The sequence below is a fragment of the Camarhynchus parvulus genome, chromosome 11, assembly GCF_901933205.1.
Source record: "Camarhynchus parvulus chromosome 11, STF_HiC, whole genome shotgun sequence".
Lineage (NCBI taxonomy): Eukaryota > Metazoa > Chordata > Aves > Passeriformes > Thraupidae > Camarhynchus > Camarhynchus parvulus.
In genome coordinates this window covers 3,726,732-3,745,054 of record NC_044581.1, presented here as the reverse complement: position 1 = coordinate 3,745,054, position 18,323 = coordinate 3,726,732, and the positions used below count along the sequence as shown (strand labels likewise).

The 18,323-nt window shown below is 39.4% G+C and overlaps 1 protein-coding gene across 2 annotated transcripts in view; it reads left to right on the top strand.

The window, feature by feature from the left end:
* Positions 1 to 18,323, top strand: part of CDH13 (cadherin 13) — a 440,631-nt gene that overhangs the window by 403,306 nt on the left and 19,002 nt on the right. For both annotated transcript variants that reach the window (XM_030955918.1, XM_030955917.1), the window contains exon 11: positions 9,470 to 9,612. In XM_030955918.1, the coding sequence (XP_030811778.1) occupies positions 9,470 to 9,612 (143 nt within the window). The remainder of the gene's footprint in view (positions 1 to 9,469; positions 9,613 to 18,323) is intronic.

Genomic DNA, 18,323 nt, shown 5'->3' with positions numbered 1-18,323 from the left:
CCAGCTCCCACAGCAGAGTGCAGGATGTGCTTTTCCCCCAGCTGTGAGCAGATGTTGATAGCTGCCTCCCAAGCCCTGTCACTCAGTCCCTGGGTTGCTCACAGACATTCCCTGGCTGCTTTAATTCAGCACCAAGCTGGCAGCGGAGGGTCCCTGGCATCGCTGATCCCCAGCTGCTTCCAGAGCCTCTCACAGTCTAACTCTCCCCCGATGTTTCTTTTTGCCCTCTTCTACTGATATTCTCTGCCTCTGTGTTGGGGCAGATGTTTGACCTCTTCTTTCCTTCTTTCTGCTGTTGTATATCTCAATTTTCAGTGCTTGAGGCCAATCCCAGCTCACCAGCTGGGGCTGAGCTTTGTTCCAGCAGTTCTTGCCTTGCTGGGAGGGGAGGGAGCCTCCCTGCTTGCCTTGTTTATGCTCATATCTTATCTTCTCTGGACCTTTGGCTCTTCCTAGCAGTTCCCAAAGTTTGGGGAAAGGTTAATGTACTTAAACAGGTTGGTATAGCATTATTTCCTTGTAGGAAAAAGGAGGCAGAGCAGGGGGGAAATTTTCATCCAAATTTTCAAAAGGAGGCAGAGCAGGGGGGAATTTTCATCCAGACAGAGGCTGTTCTGAAAAACAGTGTCTCTTTCCTGAGGGGAGGAAAAAAAAACCATCAACCTCTCTCTCCTAGATTGGTCTCTGAAATAACAGAAGTGTCTGAATTAAATTATTAAAGGCTACCTAAAGCAAGGGGCCCAGGAATTCTCAATCCATGATTCATAGTTTTGCCCAGAACCCAGCTACCTGAAGCTAGACTTCATCACTCCTGACAATACTTGTCAAAAGATCCTGTTCTTAAAATTTTCCACTGCTCTACTCTGTTGGCATAAATCATACTTAATATGTTGATATTAAAGTTGTGGATGATAGAATTGAAAAATCTGTGTTTCCATGAAGTCAAATAAGCCCCAGTCACCTATTTCAACTTGCCTTGATATTACCTTTAGAATCCCGAATTCTTGATTAATAAGGATGAATGTAGCATTTAAGGGGAGTTTAATTAGACCCTCTGTCTTTATCCTGCATAACAATATTATGCCACATTATGATTTCAACCGTGTCAGCACTCAGAATGAATGGCTGTGAACTGTGAAATTATAGGGCACATTTTTCATGTCACTGCCTAAACAATATTGCAGATCTTCTTGAGAAATATAACAATAGGATCTATCAGTCACAAGTTATGCTTGCAGTGGAAGGCAGATCCAGACAATAACTCACTTTGTCATTACTGTTCTCTTCTAGCCTCAGAAAAAGCAGGATTTTGTCTCTGGAAGAAGTAAAGAGTATCTTGATTATAATAAGTTAGCTATCAAGTTTGAGGACACAGTGTGAGTTTGAGTTGTGTTGATGGGGAAAAGGGTGGTATGAATTTCTCTTAATATTTTAAAGCTATTGAATTCTGGAGTCTCACTCAGCTGGGTTTGATCATCTGTGTGTAGTTACAGCTTTCAGTGGTGCTTTGATAGAAATTTATTTGGGCTGGTTGTAAGTGTGATTGGAGCTCCAGGGACCAGTGGTGTTTTACACGATGGCAAAAGCTCCAAAACCAAGCACTGAAATCAAAGATTTCTGGGAAGATTGGTGCCATGGAGGGAAAATGTCTAATTAGGCAATTCAGCTCTTGTGTCTTTAAAGCAAGCACAGATCTTGGATGGCATTGAGCAGATGTTGTCTGGCACATCCTGGCCGGATTTCATAAATCTGCCATCTCCAGACTAAGGATAGAACAAATCATGGACACTTCCAATTCTGTGGCAAAATTCCTGCTGAATCTGGGAGTTGTTTTCCATGTGGAAGCAGAAGCTTTCCCAAATACACAGAATCCTGGTGTATTCCTACTGAATCTGGGAGTAGTTTTCCATGTGGGAGCAGGAGCTTTCCCAACACACAGAATTCCTGGTGTATTCCTACTGAATCTGGGAGTAGGTTTCCATGTGGGAAGAGAAGCTTTCCCAAATACACAGAATTCCTGGTGTATTCCTACTGAATCTGGGAGTAGTTTTCCATGTGGGAGCAGGAGCTTTCCCAACACACAGAATTCCTGGTGTATTCCTACTGAATCTGGGAGTAGGTTTCCATGTGGGAGCAGGAGCTTTCCCAATACACAGAATTTTTGGTGTATTCCTACTGAATCTGGGAGTAGCTTTCCATGTGGGAGCAGGAGCTTTCCCAATACACAGAATTCCTGTCCTGATTTCACAGCCTTGCTCAGTGGCAATGCAGCTCCAGCCTGTGCATTTCAAGGTACAAAGGCCCCATCTCCTTTCAGGCTCACTGCTGGTTATCCTTGGAGTGGAATTGAAGTTCAGTGAAGAAATTGTCAGAAGGTTTAAGCACTCATTTTTACTAAATGGAGCTCTGCAATGTTACTGTAATAGGAAAAACGCCTTGTAGAGTTCAATTGGAATTTTTTTTCTATTAACTTTGTAATAAGGATGCCAATTTCTGCAAAATAGTTTCTGAGTAAGAGTGAAATTATGCACTTTGTTAAGCAGCAGTAAGCCTGCAGATTCAGTCTTGGTTCAAATGTGAATTACTGCATTAGGGACTGACTTCTTCCTGATTTTCTGACCATTATACTCTGGGTAAATATGCCTACAGAGACATGCATGCCTGCTCTACACAGAGCCAGATAATTGTTATCCATGGCCTCCCTTGGGCAGCTCCTGTGGGGAGTGCTCAGCTCCACATCACCTTGGAGATGCCAACCCTTCTCACCCAGACTTCCCTGCATATTCCAAACCCTGGAGGAGTTTTACACAATGCCCTGTTTTAATGGGTCTGGCAGAGAACTGTTTCCTCCTGCACATGGGAAATTTCCACAAGAATTCTCATTTCCTAAGGCCCATCCTCTCTGAAGATTCAGCCCTGGGTCCTTGGTAGCATTTTACACAAATGCAGCCCCAGCCTTCATCTGATCATGCTTCATGACTAAAATAAGGAATTTTTCTATTAGTAGGGAAACAAGGTGTGCAGATTCTAACCCTGGAAGATTCTAAGTTATTAACCAGTGTTTAAAAAACATTTTAGCCCAGAAAGAGAAAACAGCACTGTCTCAGTTTTGAACATGTCCATGTCAGGGGTGTTAAGTCAGTTGACTCATGGAAACTGCTGCAGAGTTTTGAAGTGCAAGGAAAAAGAAGAAGAAGGAAAAGCCCCTAATGTCTTTAATTTTTGTGTAACTGTGCTTTTGAACAAGTCCTTCTTTGTGCAGCCAGGTGAGCCTTTTCATTAAAGCTTCTGTCATTTCAGAGGGGGAAAAAAATCCCAGATTCTTTTAGTTTTACAGGTTTTGAGGCTTCCAGTTTTTTGTCTGTCAAATTGAAACATTAAAATTCACCTCACAATGATGCTCTGGGCCTGCATTGAAGATGGCTGGCAAAACATTCAGATCCCAAAAGACAAGGGAAAAGGGTGAGAGAAATTTTACTCTTGGGCATCCAAACCAGGGTTAAACAGCATGAAGTTACTTGGGCATAATAGAATCTTAGGAGATTAAATACATTCAATTCCCAGAGCACTGTGTTTGTGTGCACTGAATGCAATGGATATCAAGCAGAAAATAAAATTATTACCCATCAAAAAAAAAACAAACAAACAAACAAAAAAAACCCCACAAACACTTTCCAGCCTTGTAACATCAACAACAATAAAAGGAAAGGGGAGGTGAGAGATTCAGTAACATGGTTAATAATGTGAGTACATAATATCCAAGGAAAAATTATATTACTACCTGATAATGTGAAGAAAAAGCACATTTAGTCCTGACTAATAATAACTTTTAAATTAAGATTTTGGGTTTTTTTTTCCCAGTTTGTTTCAAATACACTGTGTACTTCATGGGTGTAATGGGGCTGGGATATGTTTGGGTGCACATTTGCATGTGTTTGGATCCATAATTGGATTCTTGAAGAGATGAGTCCCACAGTCAGTTATGGCCAGGGCTGGGATATGTTTGGGTGCACATTTGGATGTGTTTGGATCCATATTTGGCTGCAAGATTGGGATGTAAGCAGTGCTGCCCTGCCCTGCCCTGCCCTTCTGGGAGCTGTTTTGGGAGCTGTTTCCAGGCCTGGGGTTCCTGTGGGACTTTGGTATCAGCCAGGGCACAGCTGGGGCTCCCTGGAAGCTGCCAGAGCAATCCTTACCTGGGAGCAGCCTCAGCCCAGCAGAGCTCTATTGACCCTGATAGATTAAAATTTCCCAGCCTGAGCCACTTCCAACCTCCTTTCTGCCCATCCCTTAGGGAAAAAAAGAGCTGGAGAAGCTGGAAAATGTGCTGTTTCCCAGCTTGTTCAATACTGACATCTCACTGCTGGATCTGCTGGGCTCTTTTAAAAATTTCCCAGTTTTTCAAGAGCTACCAGGGCAGTTCTTGGGCAGCAAAAGGATTTGCAGTGGGAGCACAGGCACAAAGAAGAGGCATGTGCAGGAACTTTGATAGAGTTTTGCTGCCAAAATCCTTCTCTGGGTAGTTTGTAAAAGACCCTGAAGTTCATCTGATGCTGATTAGCTTTTGAGGCACAATTGCTACAATGAGAAAACTTTTACTGATTTGCATGTGTTGACAATTATTCTAACAGTAACAACCTGATTTTACCAGTGTGTTAGTCCCAGATATGGTGTATTATTCCCTAGCTTTAGGAATAATTCTGATAGTTATGGCCTCTGGCTTCATTTAACCATAGCCCTAATCACTTCTGATTAAAACATACATAAATGAGTTTGTGGATTTTTCACTTTTTTTTTTTTTTTTTACACCTCAGCTTCTAGAGGGTTTTTTGCCCCAAAGGAAAGAAAAAGAGAAAATTAGGTTTCAGCACAGAGAAATGTTTGAAAGACTGTAAAATAATAATGAAAAATATTTTCATTTCCAGAACATTTTATTTAACCACCTCATTAATACAGTTTTACTATTTTGATTTGATTAATTGTTGTAGGTTTTGAGATTGGATTTATTTTATTATTCAAGTTGCAATGACTCTCCTGTTACTTTCTTCATGTTTACCAAGGGGTTTACACCACTATTTCTCCACACAAATAACTAATTAGTCAACCATTTTCTCATTTGACATTTCTCAGTGGCAGGGGACTGCAAACTGAATTTCATCTGATTTTTCATTCTGTTTTGGTGGTATCATTGGAGATTGAGGATTGTGATGAAAGCCAGCCTGTTAAATCCCTGACGTGACAAACAGAACAAAGCTGAGATGAGGAATCTTTTAGCTCAGATGGGGGAGATGGGTGCGTGGTTCTCTGCAAACAGGAGCAAAGCCTGCCTGCAGAGAGGCACAGCCTGCAAACCCTTCCCTCAGGAACCTCCTTCAGGGCTGAAATCTCTCCGGCAGTGGTTTTATGTCTGAGTAAAAAATGGAATCCAAACCTCTATATTCACCTGCACCTCGTAATGAATACATCTGATCAATCCACATTGGTTTTCAGTATCTGGGGAAAAAAAAAAAAAAAAGTGAATCACAGAATAACAGAATGGTTTGGGTTGGAAGAGCCCTTAAAGATCATCTCATGCCAGCCCCCCTGCCATGGGTAGGGATGTCACCACTAGACCAGGATGCTCCAGGCCCCATCCAACCTGGCCTTGCAAAATGAAAGCCCACAACAGCTCCAACAACATTCTTCCAATGGCTTTAATGCCACAAACAATTTAAAATAAAAAAAAAAAACAAAAAAAAACAAACAAACCAAAAACCAAGGAAAAAACCAAATAAAACAAAACAACAACAACAAAAAAAAAAACAACAAAAAACAAAAACAACAACCAAAACCAAACCCTCAAAGCAACACAATCTTGGAAGCTGTATCAAACTGATCTTTACAAAATCAAATGTCACTATAGTGACATTATTACAATTTACATTAGAGAATTGCTGTTATTGTTTTCATTTCACATGGAATAGGAAATTGAGACCCAGCTGTGCAAGGCTAGGAATGTACATATATATATATATATATATATATGTCTATGTATAATATATATACACATATTATATATATATTTTTAATATATATATATATACATTTCCAGCATATATAGAAATATTTATATTTATATTTATATTTATATTTATATTTGTATTTGTATTTATATTTGTATTTGTATTTATATATGGTTTTTGCCCTCCCCAAAGCTTTTAACCCAGCCTGGGAGCAGGAACACCTTTGTTATCTCATGGCCAAAAAAGCAGAAAAATTGCAGTGTGTCCCCAGTAATGTGTGGAGTGTGGTTCAGCTGGAGAATTGCTGTGCTGCAATAAGGTTCCCTTTCTGCTCTTCCTGGTGCCATATGCCGCCCTAATTAGTGCAGGCAAAAGGTAATGAGAGCACAGTGGAGAAGAGGGAGCTCCATGGGAAGCAGGCTGATCTCTAAAACTCTGCATTATGTCATCCCTATATAGAGCACAATAGAGTTTTCATCCAGGTTTTTAATGTTGCACTTATATTTTGGGATGGTTTTTTATCTTTCTCTGAGAAGCACCACTGCTTCCCTGGGTGTGGATATTTGTGCTGTAATTGCTGCACCAGTGTCTCCCAAAAAACTCTGAACTTTTCCCAGGGGTAGAGCCTCATAATTTTTCAACCAGCCTTGATGTAATGCCATTTATAAATTTTAAATAATTTCCATATATTTGCTGTTCCATTTTAGTTCTGCACCAAGTGCAAATTTTGAGTTGTGCTCTGCTCTGCATCCATAACCTCTCTGTGTCTCTTTGGAGCTCTGTGTTTCAGGTGTGCACTCAAACATTGGAGCAGACAATTTCCAGTCTGAGGGAGCTGCTTTTGCTGCTCTCTTTGCAATACCTGCCTTAGACAACACCAGGACATGAACCCAGAGCAAGGAGGTCACAGTCAGAATTTGTCACACCCACTTTCTCTTCCCTCTTGTCACACAAGCCCTTGGGAGCTGGGAGCTGTTGGCACAGTTTAAAATTAAAAAAAAAAAACCACAATGAAATAAACTCCACGAGCAGCACTAAATTGCAGTGCTGCAAAGCAGAATAAAACCAAACCAAGGAGTAATTGGCACAGCAGAGAGCACAGTTTTGTGCACATCTGATACATCACTGGGCTCAGGACTGAAGATGCAGCAGACACAACTAGAAACGTTCATGTTTAACCACCTAAAAAATGGTCTGATTTACAAGCTGCTGTGCAATCAGATCCCACCAAAGTCAAAAGTGGGAAGTGAATCTTTGCATTCAAAACTTCTATTTTTATCATGGTTTTTATTATGGGTCCATTCTAAACCTTTGCTAGCAGAGACCTGAAAAAAATGGAACAAAAAGCAATGAAATGTGCTGCAATATGCTCTTACAATAAGTAAAAATGTGGTGGGAAAGACAAAGTGCTACTTTTACAATATCCTGTGCCAAATCACAGGTTATACAATCCAGGTTTTTATTTGCACAGCCAACAGTGCTTTGTAGAGCAATCAGGGAAGATAATACAATCCATTTTACATTCTCATTACCTTAGAAGTGTTGAATCTTCTGAAATGGTTTCGGGGTTAATTGAGAATTTGCAGTTTTACAATAGACTGGGAATTGTTTAGGCTGCCCTTGTTCCATATTTTTGTGCATACCTTTGTTGCAAAGTTATAAAAACAACAATAAAAGAAGAAACAAAGAAGTGAAATGAAACGATCTGCATTGTTTCTGTTCCAGGCACTCATTTTTGTGGGAGATAAAGCTGAGGTATTGATTAATGTTTAAATGGCTATTAGGAGGAAGGACGTGTTGGGTTGATGGAACATCTCACTGTGCACTAATGCTTTCCTTTGATTCTTTCCCACATATTCCCTAGGGGATAACTTCTGCTCCTGGGGAAGCCAGCGGTGAAACTCTGAGTTACTTTTTTTGCCAGAATAAATAAGCCAGCTATTTGCCCTATTTATCTCTTTTTCTGCATAAACTCCAAAAGTTTCTGGTTGCCAGATCTGTTCTTTAACTTATTTTAACATCATAAGAGCTCGTAAAGATGTGTAATTTTTCCTGGCTGTATATATATATAATTTTTCCTGCTAAGTTTTGATGCTCACTCTGGCTGCCTGAGCACCTGAATATTCCTGTGCACCACAGTCAGGCTCAACAGCCCCCAGGAAATTTCATTTTTCAAGCCTGAAGCAAAGTTGTGGTAGAAAAGCAGCAGCATGGGCAGGGCTGTCTATCAGCACATTGTTAGAGGCTGTAATTTTATTTCATTTTACCTTTTTTTTTTTACCCCCTCAATAATGTCTTGTTTTTACTTATTCCCTCATATTTGCAATGATACTTTTTAATTTTTTTTGCAACATTATCACACAGGACTTTCCGGTGGATTGACTTCCAGGTGAATGCCACTGTGAGGCACTGCCTTGGCACAGACTCATTAAATAATAACAGGTTCCATGTCAATTACTGGTAATTTAAAATGTCTATAAAAGGTTGTAGGGTGGTTTATGACCTATAACAATTCACTACAAAAAAGATAAACAGGTTATTGTCCCAGGTATTGATTATATGATTGGAGGTTTGGTTTAAAATATTAGCTCATTTAATTGGAGAGGGAATTTGTATCAGTTAGTTCAGCTTTGGGTTGTTTTTTACTTAATATATTTAACTGAGTGTAGAATTAAGCCCTAATAATGAATATTCTTTTATTTATCGCTTCAGTCAAGCTCAGGGAATTCCTGGTGTGTAAACTCCACAATCTCTCTAAACATTTCCAGTTCTGGGGGCTGATTTGTGCTGATTAAAGGGAAAAAAGCACAGCAGGGAATTTCATGTTGGGGCATTCTGGAGACAGCATTCCCAAACTCTGAGTGAGGCAATGTGGATGTAGCTGAATTCAACCAGCAGAAGGAGGAAACTCCAGATCCCAGAGTGCAGAACAAGAGTGTGCAAACAGGGCTGGGTGTAACCACCTCCCCCAGACCTGGTGAATTCATTGTCTGACTCTTTTTGCCTCCATTCCCCACAATTTAGGATATTTCCAGCTCACCCAAAATAACTAATAGTAAGAAAAACAATAAAATTTAAACCACTCAAATGTAAATTTAAAATACAGCTTCTGGTCCAGCTGCAATTTTGAGTCTGGAAAAAAGGAGGTCTGTGACAGGATCCATGAGGTCAGTGTGGGTGCAGAGGCTGTTGGAAGTGTTCTGGCTGCAGGAAACAGGTCCTATATAATATCCTAAATATTGATTTCTCTGCTAAACTTTGGGACATATATATCCAAAGGAATTGACTCAAACCTCTAACAATGCTGAACTGTCTCTAAGGCAAGGCACAAGCTTAAATTGTGTTTTTGCAACATGAGGAGATCTACTATGGAAGCCACTGAGTGCCCAGACAGATTCCTTTGCAGCAATGCATTTGTTTGATGTTCAGATCTATAATTTGCTAACAACTTCTGCCCTTTTGTTCAGGTATTCAGTGTACAAGGACCCAGCAGGGTGGCTGGAAATCAACCCCACCAACGGCACCGTTGGCACCACGGCAGTGCTGGACAGGGAATCTCCCTTCGTGCACAACAACATCTACACTGCTCTGTTCCTGGCCATCGACAGTGGTGAGTGACCCCTGGGGGAAAACCCTGAATTTCCTGCTTGAAATGCTCTGTTCTGAAAGCTGCATGTGATGCCTCAGGTTTGAGCTTTTCTATTTTTCACATTCTGTGCTGCTTTAGTGTGTGGGTCTGGGTTCACATCAGGGGATGGTGAGCTCTGTGCACAGAGCAGGGAGACAAAACAATTCCTGCTCCAGCTGGGCACCAAGGACAAATGATCCAAATCTCAGCCCCAAGAGCACAAACACCGTGGGCTGGAGAGAGAAAAACAAGCAGGGTGGGACTGCATGGGCTAAAGCTGGAATGGGACAATGAACTGCAAGGTGCAAATGGAGCAGAACTGATCCAAGGGAGAGACCCGGGCGTCGTGCATTTTGGGGCCATTTTGGTTCATCTTGGGTTCATTTTGGGACCATTTTGGTTCATCTTGGGTTCATCTTGGGACCATTTTGGTTCATCTTGGGTTCATTTTGGGACCATTTTGGTTCACCTTGGGTGCAGCCCTGGCTGGGCTCTTGTGCTGCCCAAGGTGGATCCACTGAGGAGATCCTTTTAATAAATCCCTGCTTTATTCTGTAGCTCTGCCCAGCCTCTGTTCTAGCTCAGCCTTCTCAAGGCATCACATGTGTAAAATTAACCAGGTTCTGCAGCACTTCTCTGCATGGCCACCTCAATGTAGTAGAAACCATTTTGGAAACCAGAAGAAAGAGTAATTAACTTGAGACTTGCAAAGAGGAGTTAACTTGAAACTTACAAATTTATAACAGCTTTAATTTAGCTTTATACCTTAACCGATTTATTCCTATACTGATGTCTTAATGCTAGGTGTAATTAGTCTAGAAACATTCTTGGAAATGTAATAAATCATCCTAATCAGAGTTAATTTCTTCACAATATTTGAGCAGTCAGAGTGCCTGAGGCATTTAAATACCTTTAAATACATTTAAATAACAACTCATCCTTGATATGCTGGATTATAATCTATTCAATACAATGACAATAAAAACACAACTAAACTCCTTGTTAAAAAGCAACAATTTTTGCATATTGTGTGTACTAAAGTTCCTCCTGTCAAATAGAATCCAAATTAAGATATCTAAGGAAAATTCAGGGAGTGACTCTGGAGCAGAGGAAGAAAGAGCAAATTCATAACGTTACAAATCTCCTGAGCTAAAGGCACAAAATAAATAAAAGATTTGCCTGTAATAGAACAGCTAATATGCTAACAGTTTTTCACAGCTGCAGCTGGTTTAGCCCTGGTGATGAATTGTAAAATGCTCCTTTTAAGAGAGTAATTCTACATTTTTGCAAGCACATGACTCAGGGAACATTTGCAGGGCCTGACAGGAGAAAGAAAATATCGCTTTAAGTATAACAGAAAAAAAATCTGCTGAGGAGATGATTTACTTATGTATTAATATACATATTTTCCTAAGGAAATTTCTGTGGGAAAATGTAGCACTAAACATATTTCTGTCTTTTGCTTGCTATTGGATTTTTTTCTTTTTTAATGCATCTCAAAATCAGGCGCACTGGGAAATGTCATCTCACAATGAAAGTAAAAATTTGGGATATTACTGAGGGGTTACCCAAAGGACAAAGTTGTGTTTTAAAGGTGAAGTCAGATATTGTCAGAGAGAATAGACAGAGAGAGGAGATGAGTGTTCTCGACTATGGGAACCAGCCTGAGTAATGTGGGTTTTGGGGGACACCTTTATGCTGCAACTTAGGCCTTGCTCATTTATTCTAGATCCAGAACTTCATTGCTTTTAATTCTCAGATTATTTTTTTTTCCATTCTGGTAAAATGAGAGCAGGGGAAGCTGTTCTGAACAGCAGAGCAAAGGAATCCTGTCCACTTGGGATTCTGAGGCAGCACCTGATTGCAGCCCCTGTAATTGTGTTTATTTGTGACTGTGCAGCTCTGTCAGTGCAGGAATTCATCTTCCCCGGCATTATTGACTCCTGTGAATGCAATGATTACAAACCACACGTGTGCACTCAGGACTGTCATGCTAAGGGGTTAATAATGATCTTTTCCTGCCATGAGCAGCCCTGCCACATGCGGGAGTGGGAATAAACAGCAGAATTTAATTAGCTGATATTAACCTTGTGCCCTGCATCACCTCTGCATTAATTACCAGGCAGCTTGGGGAGCAAATTCAACTTAGAGATGGGCTGGGAAGTGGGAAAATGTCCCGCTGGCCTGGATGAATAACTCTGGCTAAAGCAGCCAAGGAGGTTTTAGAGTTGATCTCAACAGGCTGGGGCTCTGCCTTGCCCCTGCAGGGACAGCCAGGACTGACAGCATCCCTGGGAAGTGTTCCCCAATTTGTTTCCAGGCTGACACTATGATCTAGCACAGCTGGGAGACCCACTTTATCTCTGCAACCATCAGAGCTATGTCCAACTTGAAATATTGCATTAGATGAGAAACCAAATTGTGGGAAAATTATATGAAATGAATACAGAATTACTTCAGGACTCTAAAAAAAGGTTGTGTTAACTTAAAAAGGGGAAAAATCAGAAGGAACAGAACTATGTGCACCTCTTTAGAGCAGCATTGTCCATGGACTGCAGACCTCTCTCCTCAGGTTAATAAGTGGAGCCTGTCTAATGCCAGTGAAAATGCCTGGGACTTCTCAGTGAGAGGGCAGCCAAAAGCAGGATTAAGAACTGCCAAATGAAATAGGGTAATAAAGTGAAAATTTAGAGGCATTTCCAATAGAGCAAGTCATTTGCTTGGGCTAACTGATTTGTGGTGAAAAGGAAGGAGAGGAAAAAAGAAATACTTTCAGCAGAAATTCTTTTTTCCAAAGCATTCAGTGGAGGTTTTTATTTCCTTTGGCCTCTCAGCTCATCTCTGAGTCAAATCTGAGATGGCACAGGCACTGAGGAAGTCTGAGCTGCCACAGGCTTTCCTTCCCTGTCCTGGAAATCCAGAGAGCTCAGGTAATGCCCGGGGCACTGCCCAGCAAGGGGAACTGGCACCCAGAGCAGCTCCCAGCAGAGCAGGCACTGCGAGACCTGCGATCATCTTTGACAGAATTTATAGAGAGTAACTCTAAAATCATACAAAGCCTTGTGCCTTAGCCATTGCTGAAGTGCACGAGCCATATTCTAAAACATAAATACAAATATTATTTAGAGTTCATAGCATTTACGGGCTTACAGAAAAGGTTCTGTTGTCCCGTTGTGTTCCATGCTCACCCCTTTATAAAATGACTTTACATTCGAGTGCTGTCCTGGGGGAGGAGTGGAGACAGCAGCAAACAAACCCCACAGTGATCCTTTTTCCTTTTTCTTTTTTCCTTTTTCCCTTTTCCTTTTTCCCTTTTTCCATCCCCTTTTGCTGATGCCAGTGGAGAATCTGTCACCAGTTCCACCTGACTCCTGGTTATTGCACTTCAGTGCAGGGAGCAAGTGCCAGGGCATTTTTTTTAAACTGTAAAGTGTTGGATATTTCTGTCACAAGTCAAACCTGGAGCTTTGTGCTTGGTGTTTCTTTGTATAAAGCTGTCACATCTTTATCTTTTTTTTGGGATATTACTTTACCAGTAGGACAGGAACAATGAAAGGGACATAGAAAATGCAGTCACTCCACTGCAGGAAATAAGTTGACTCTTTATGAGATTCTTTCTGACCTTTATGATATTATTTCTCTGCATTATCAAATTAACTGCAACTAAAGGTGGTAAAGTATGAATTATGTTATTCCTGATCCCAACAGTTCCTGTGTCTTCCCAAACACACTCGAAGCAATGTGTAACAGCAAATTTGATGGAAACAGTGTTAATTTATAGATAATAAATTTTGACCTTTTATGGGGGCGCATTACACTTTAAAAAGGACTTTTTGGAAGAAATATCCTAATTTTCTCAGTACATTTGATTTCAGTAAAAGGTCAACTTAGTGTCTTTAGAATTTGAAAACTTTTTTATTAAAGACCTGTGTGACCGCAGAGTCTCTGGCCTATTAAAGCAGAAATTAAGCACTGGCAGGAAATACCATGCAGCAGAGTTAACACATTAAAGTGTCATGAACCGTGTTTAATCTGAGAATGAGCTGATAATGGGGCAAAGTCGGGTTTATGCACACTTGGGAAACATTGGAAGTTTAACAAAAGTGCCAACAACGGTGATCATTTTATTTGGCACTCGGATCACTGAAGCCAATGCAGCATCACAGCATTATTGGGAGCTTTTCTGCCAAAAGGAATTTTGCTCATTCCAAGAGAGAAGAAATCATTTGGGTTTGAGAAACCTGTGTGGAACAGTTTCCAAATGGGCTCTGTGGTGTCATCCTGCAGCTCCCATTGCTCACCGAATTTGGGATGAGGATCACAAGCAGAGCAGCTGCATGTTTTCCTCATTCAGCCATGCTAGAAACTCTCCAGGAAAGGTCATTTTCTTCCTGTATTCTGAGAGTTTGAGTCACAATCTAGAAAAAGCAAGGGAGAAGAAAACTATGGCTGGAGGTGAAGCTAAAAAATACCTGGAAAATATGTGAAATCTTTAAAAGATAAAATTTATTTCTCCATTTCCTTTTAGAGGCATGAATAATAATTTATTCCCAGATTTAACTTATTCATGCAAGAATCATTCTTTTTTTGTGCAATTAATATCCCATTGTGTAGCCTTTTTTTATCTCTTTAAAATCAAAATCTTTGGGTATTTTTGGTTGCTTGACTCATAGAAAACCCACCTATGTTGTCCATTATTTGTCACCTGGAGACAAATAATGACCCACTAATCTTGCTGGTTGGGTTAAATGCAAACTGAAGTTGGATTCCACTTTTTTTTGGAGTTGGTTGGACGCCACCCTAGTGGGGTCCCACCTAAAGAGAAATATTCTCCCAGTGAGTCTGATGCAGTGTGAGCATTCCACCTGCCCTCCCTGCCATTCCTCTCACCAGGGAGCTACCGAGGCAAAAATTGGGACTATAAGAACTTCAGCTGCATTAAACAAAGAGAGTAAACATCATTAAAAGTAATTTTAGTTGTGAGTTCAGGGTTTGCCTTGAGCTACACTGGCAGTTTAAGAAAAAAGCAACTTGGACCTTGCTTTTCTGGCTGTGGCCAGCTGCACTCGTGAGCTGTGGCACTGTCTCCCTTTTCCTGAGCAAAATGAAGAAATGGTGAATCAGGCTCTAATTCTCACTTTTTCCTGTGTTTCCAGTGAGCAGCTGAACCCAAGCAATCCTGCATCCCATTTATTGTGCAGGTCTTGGCACTGCTAATCATTGGAAAGAAAACTTTTTATTCTGTCCTCTGTGTGATGAGCAGTAACACACACCACCTAGAAAAAGCTGGAGTAACAGAGCAGTGTGGCACTGTGCAGTTAGAACTTTTCCTGACGTGTATCTAACCTGTCTCCTCTCTCCATGATGCACATAATTAAATTACCATAGATTGATTCCACCTAAACCACGCTATTTTGGAAGAAATCAGGCAATTAGTTACCATGGCAACCCAATTAAGTCGGTTTTATACCCCTTATCTTAATTGCTGTATTAATTGAGAAGAGAAAATAAATTGAAGACTCATCCTTTTCTTGCCATTTTACATTTCAGTAAAATATGAATTGCACACAAAATATTGTTTTAATTTGTCATCATGGACTCATGATTGGAAAAAGAAATGAGAATGTTGAAAACAGTATTTAAGACGGATGGCATATGTCAGTAGCAATTGGAGATGCTGAAAGAGCTGGGCTCTTCTGAAATGTAATTACTCAAAAACAGGAGCTGCATGTTTTATTTGAGAGGATGAATGAAGGGTTGGAACTTTGGAAGAAGCCAACAGCATTTATGGATGTCCTGCTATTTTGTAACATGCAGATATTTTTTATTTGATATATTTTATAAATATATTTTATATATATATACACTATATATTATATATATTTTATATTTTATAATATATAATATATAGATTTTTTATATATTTCATATAAATATATTCTATATTTACTATATATAATGTATTTTATCTATTATATCTAAATATATAATATATAATTTATAATTTATATATTTCATATAAATATATTGTATATTTAATATATATAATATATAAAAATGTAATACATATTTATATATTTATACATTTTATAAATTTATATTTATGCATTTAAAAATTTAAATTTATATTTATGTAAATTATAGTTATTTATATTATATTTGTATATTTATATATTATTATATTATTTATTATTATTTACTGTAGTATTATATTTATTTTCCATTATATTTACTTATATATTATATTTATGTATTATATATTATGTTTATTTTATAGTCTTATATATTATATTTACTATATTTTTACATATTTACTATATATAATATATTTATGTATTATACAAAAATATATACAATTTTTCTTTTATACATTTTATATTTAACTTTATATATTTTATATTTCACTTTATATATTTTATATTTATATGTAAAAATATATTTATCATATGTATTTAATAATATATTTATTATATATATATTTAATAATACATTTATTTTATATAATTATTTTATATATTTTACAAAGCATCTGTATGTTAATATAGATGGAAAATGCATAGGAAATTTGAATTCATGGGGAATTAGGGACAAAATATCAGCGCATGGCTTTGAGGAGAGCAGTTGTGTGAGCAGCACTCCCAGATTTGGGCGTCCTGCCCCTCTCCTGGTTCCATTTGCTTTGGCTGAACCATGAGTGGAGCTCAGAACTGTGTGCACAGGATCCCTGCCTGCAGGAGGGGACTGCTGCCAAAGCTCCGAGCACACACAGATCCCCTGAGCAGAAAAACAGCATATGGAGGGGAAAAAAACCCCAGTGGGAGGGATGAGACAGAAATTTGTGTTTAGATTCTCAGAGCAGCATCACTAGAAAGCATGAGAAGCACTGTTCTTGTTTGAGGGGCAGTGTGTAATTTGTGTGACTGTAATAATTCTGATATCATTCTGTGCAGCTTTTCATTAAGATTCAATCGTTAAAAGTACACAAGTATCTTTTTCTATAACATTTATTTTCAAACTAATTTTTTCAACTGGTGGTAGCAATATGATCATTTATGCTGGCAGCACTAAAATCCAATTTAAAATCCACATTTCCTGGTAAGAACCCCTTGCACTGGAGACTCAGCTCACCACCAAGTTTCCACTTTGTTTCCCTATGAAATTCTCCATCCTTCAGCCTCTGTTTCAGCAGCTTTTACACAAACCAGTGATGCTGTTTCACTCCTATGATTGCTATGGTATATTCCCAGATGTGCCACTTCTGGGAGTTTGGAATTCTCTCTGTCCCCAAGGGCTCTAAAGGAACCCAAATATTTAAATGCTCATCCTCAGGAGGGATGGCCAGTTCTGCTCAGGGGCAAATGGGATCAGAGCTGGTTGGAAAAGTTTCTCCCCAGGATTGTTGGACCCGTTAGGTCTTGCTCTGTTCATTAATTCTGCTCTCAGCCACAAGGTTTGGCAATGCAAATTAACAGTTTTACTCCAGAATTAAAATATTCTATGGGTAACTTTCCTTTCAAAATCAAAGGCGTCTGGAGATCCTGGGATTTTGAATTATTTCAACAGCATAATACCATCAAATTTATGAAAGTCACATATTCCCAATGGATGAGTTGTGACCATTTTTGCTTGATTCATTTCGTGTTACATTTTTATGACGTGTGTTAACAAGCTCCAGTTTATGACCCTGACATTTGCTTGCTTTTCTTTTGGAGGTCTTCATAAATCAATGAAAGATTTTTGTTTAAATCATTATAAATAAACCAAGCAGAGAATAAGTCATTGAAAAGGACAGAAGCAATTTCCTTTCACTCTTTTTTTTTTTTGTGTGTGTAATATTTGCCCAGGCCCTGAACCATACAAAGAGTGAAACATTTGCACAGCAGGGAGAACACAGCCATATCTGTGTGTGACAAAATAGCAGGACATCCATAAAGCTGTTGGCTTCTTCATTTCAAAAGGCAGATTTTAATATTACTGACTTCAGAGAAAGATAAGAAGGGCAGTGCATAAGACATTATCAGTCCAGTGTGGAAATAATGCATTCAAAATTAAAGACAGCAGTTTAATTAAGTGCATGAAAGGCTGGCTTTTATGATCATATTTCAAATACCAGAATGTCTTTTCATCCATTCTGCCGTATGACTTTACTTAATAATATATCAAGAACAAAAAACGTATGGGAGTCTTTCTGTAAATTCAATTAGTCCAATAAAAAGTGAAAAATAGTTTCTTTTTCATTAAAAAGAACTCCAGCCTAACCCTTCTGATGACAAAGTGTGAGATGAGAAGGGAGGGCAGGGCTGGAGAAGGATGAACATTCAGCCTTTGTGATGCATTTCTGCTCGCAGGAAACAGATGAAGTGTCACCATTAGTAACATTTGTTATTGAAAGGACTAATTGCACTCTGCTGCAGTTTATCAGATCCACACCACGGGGTACTTGCTTCTGCCTTGGGATGCTCTCCCAGCACAGCAATAATTCAGTTTATTACAGTGTGCTGTGGGTAAGTTTCCTTTCAGAAGCCAGGGTTATCGGGCTGCTGTGGGCAGGGGGCTGTGCTGAAGGGCCCCTCTTGCAGGGCTGAGCTGGAAATGCTGTGGCACCCTGCCCTGGTGCTGCACGGGTTAACTGCAGCCCCTGAATCCATCTGGGAAGGGTTTGTGTGGGAACCCTGGTGGTGATGGCGTTCACA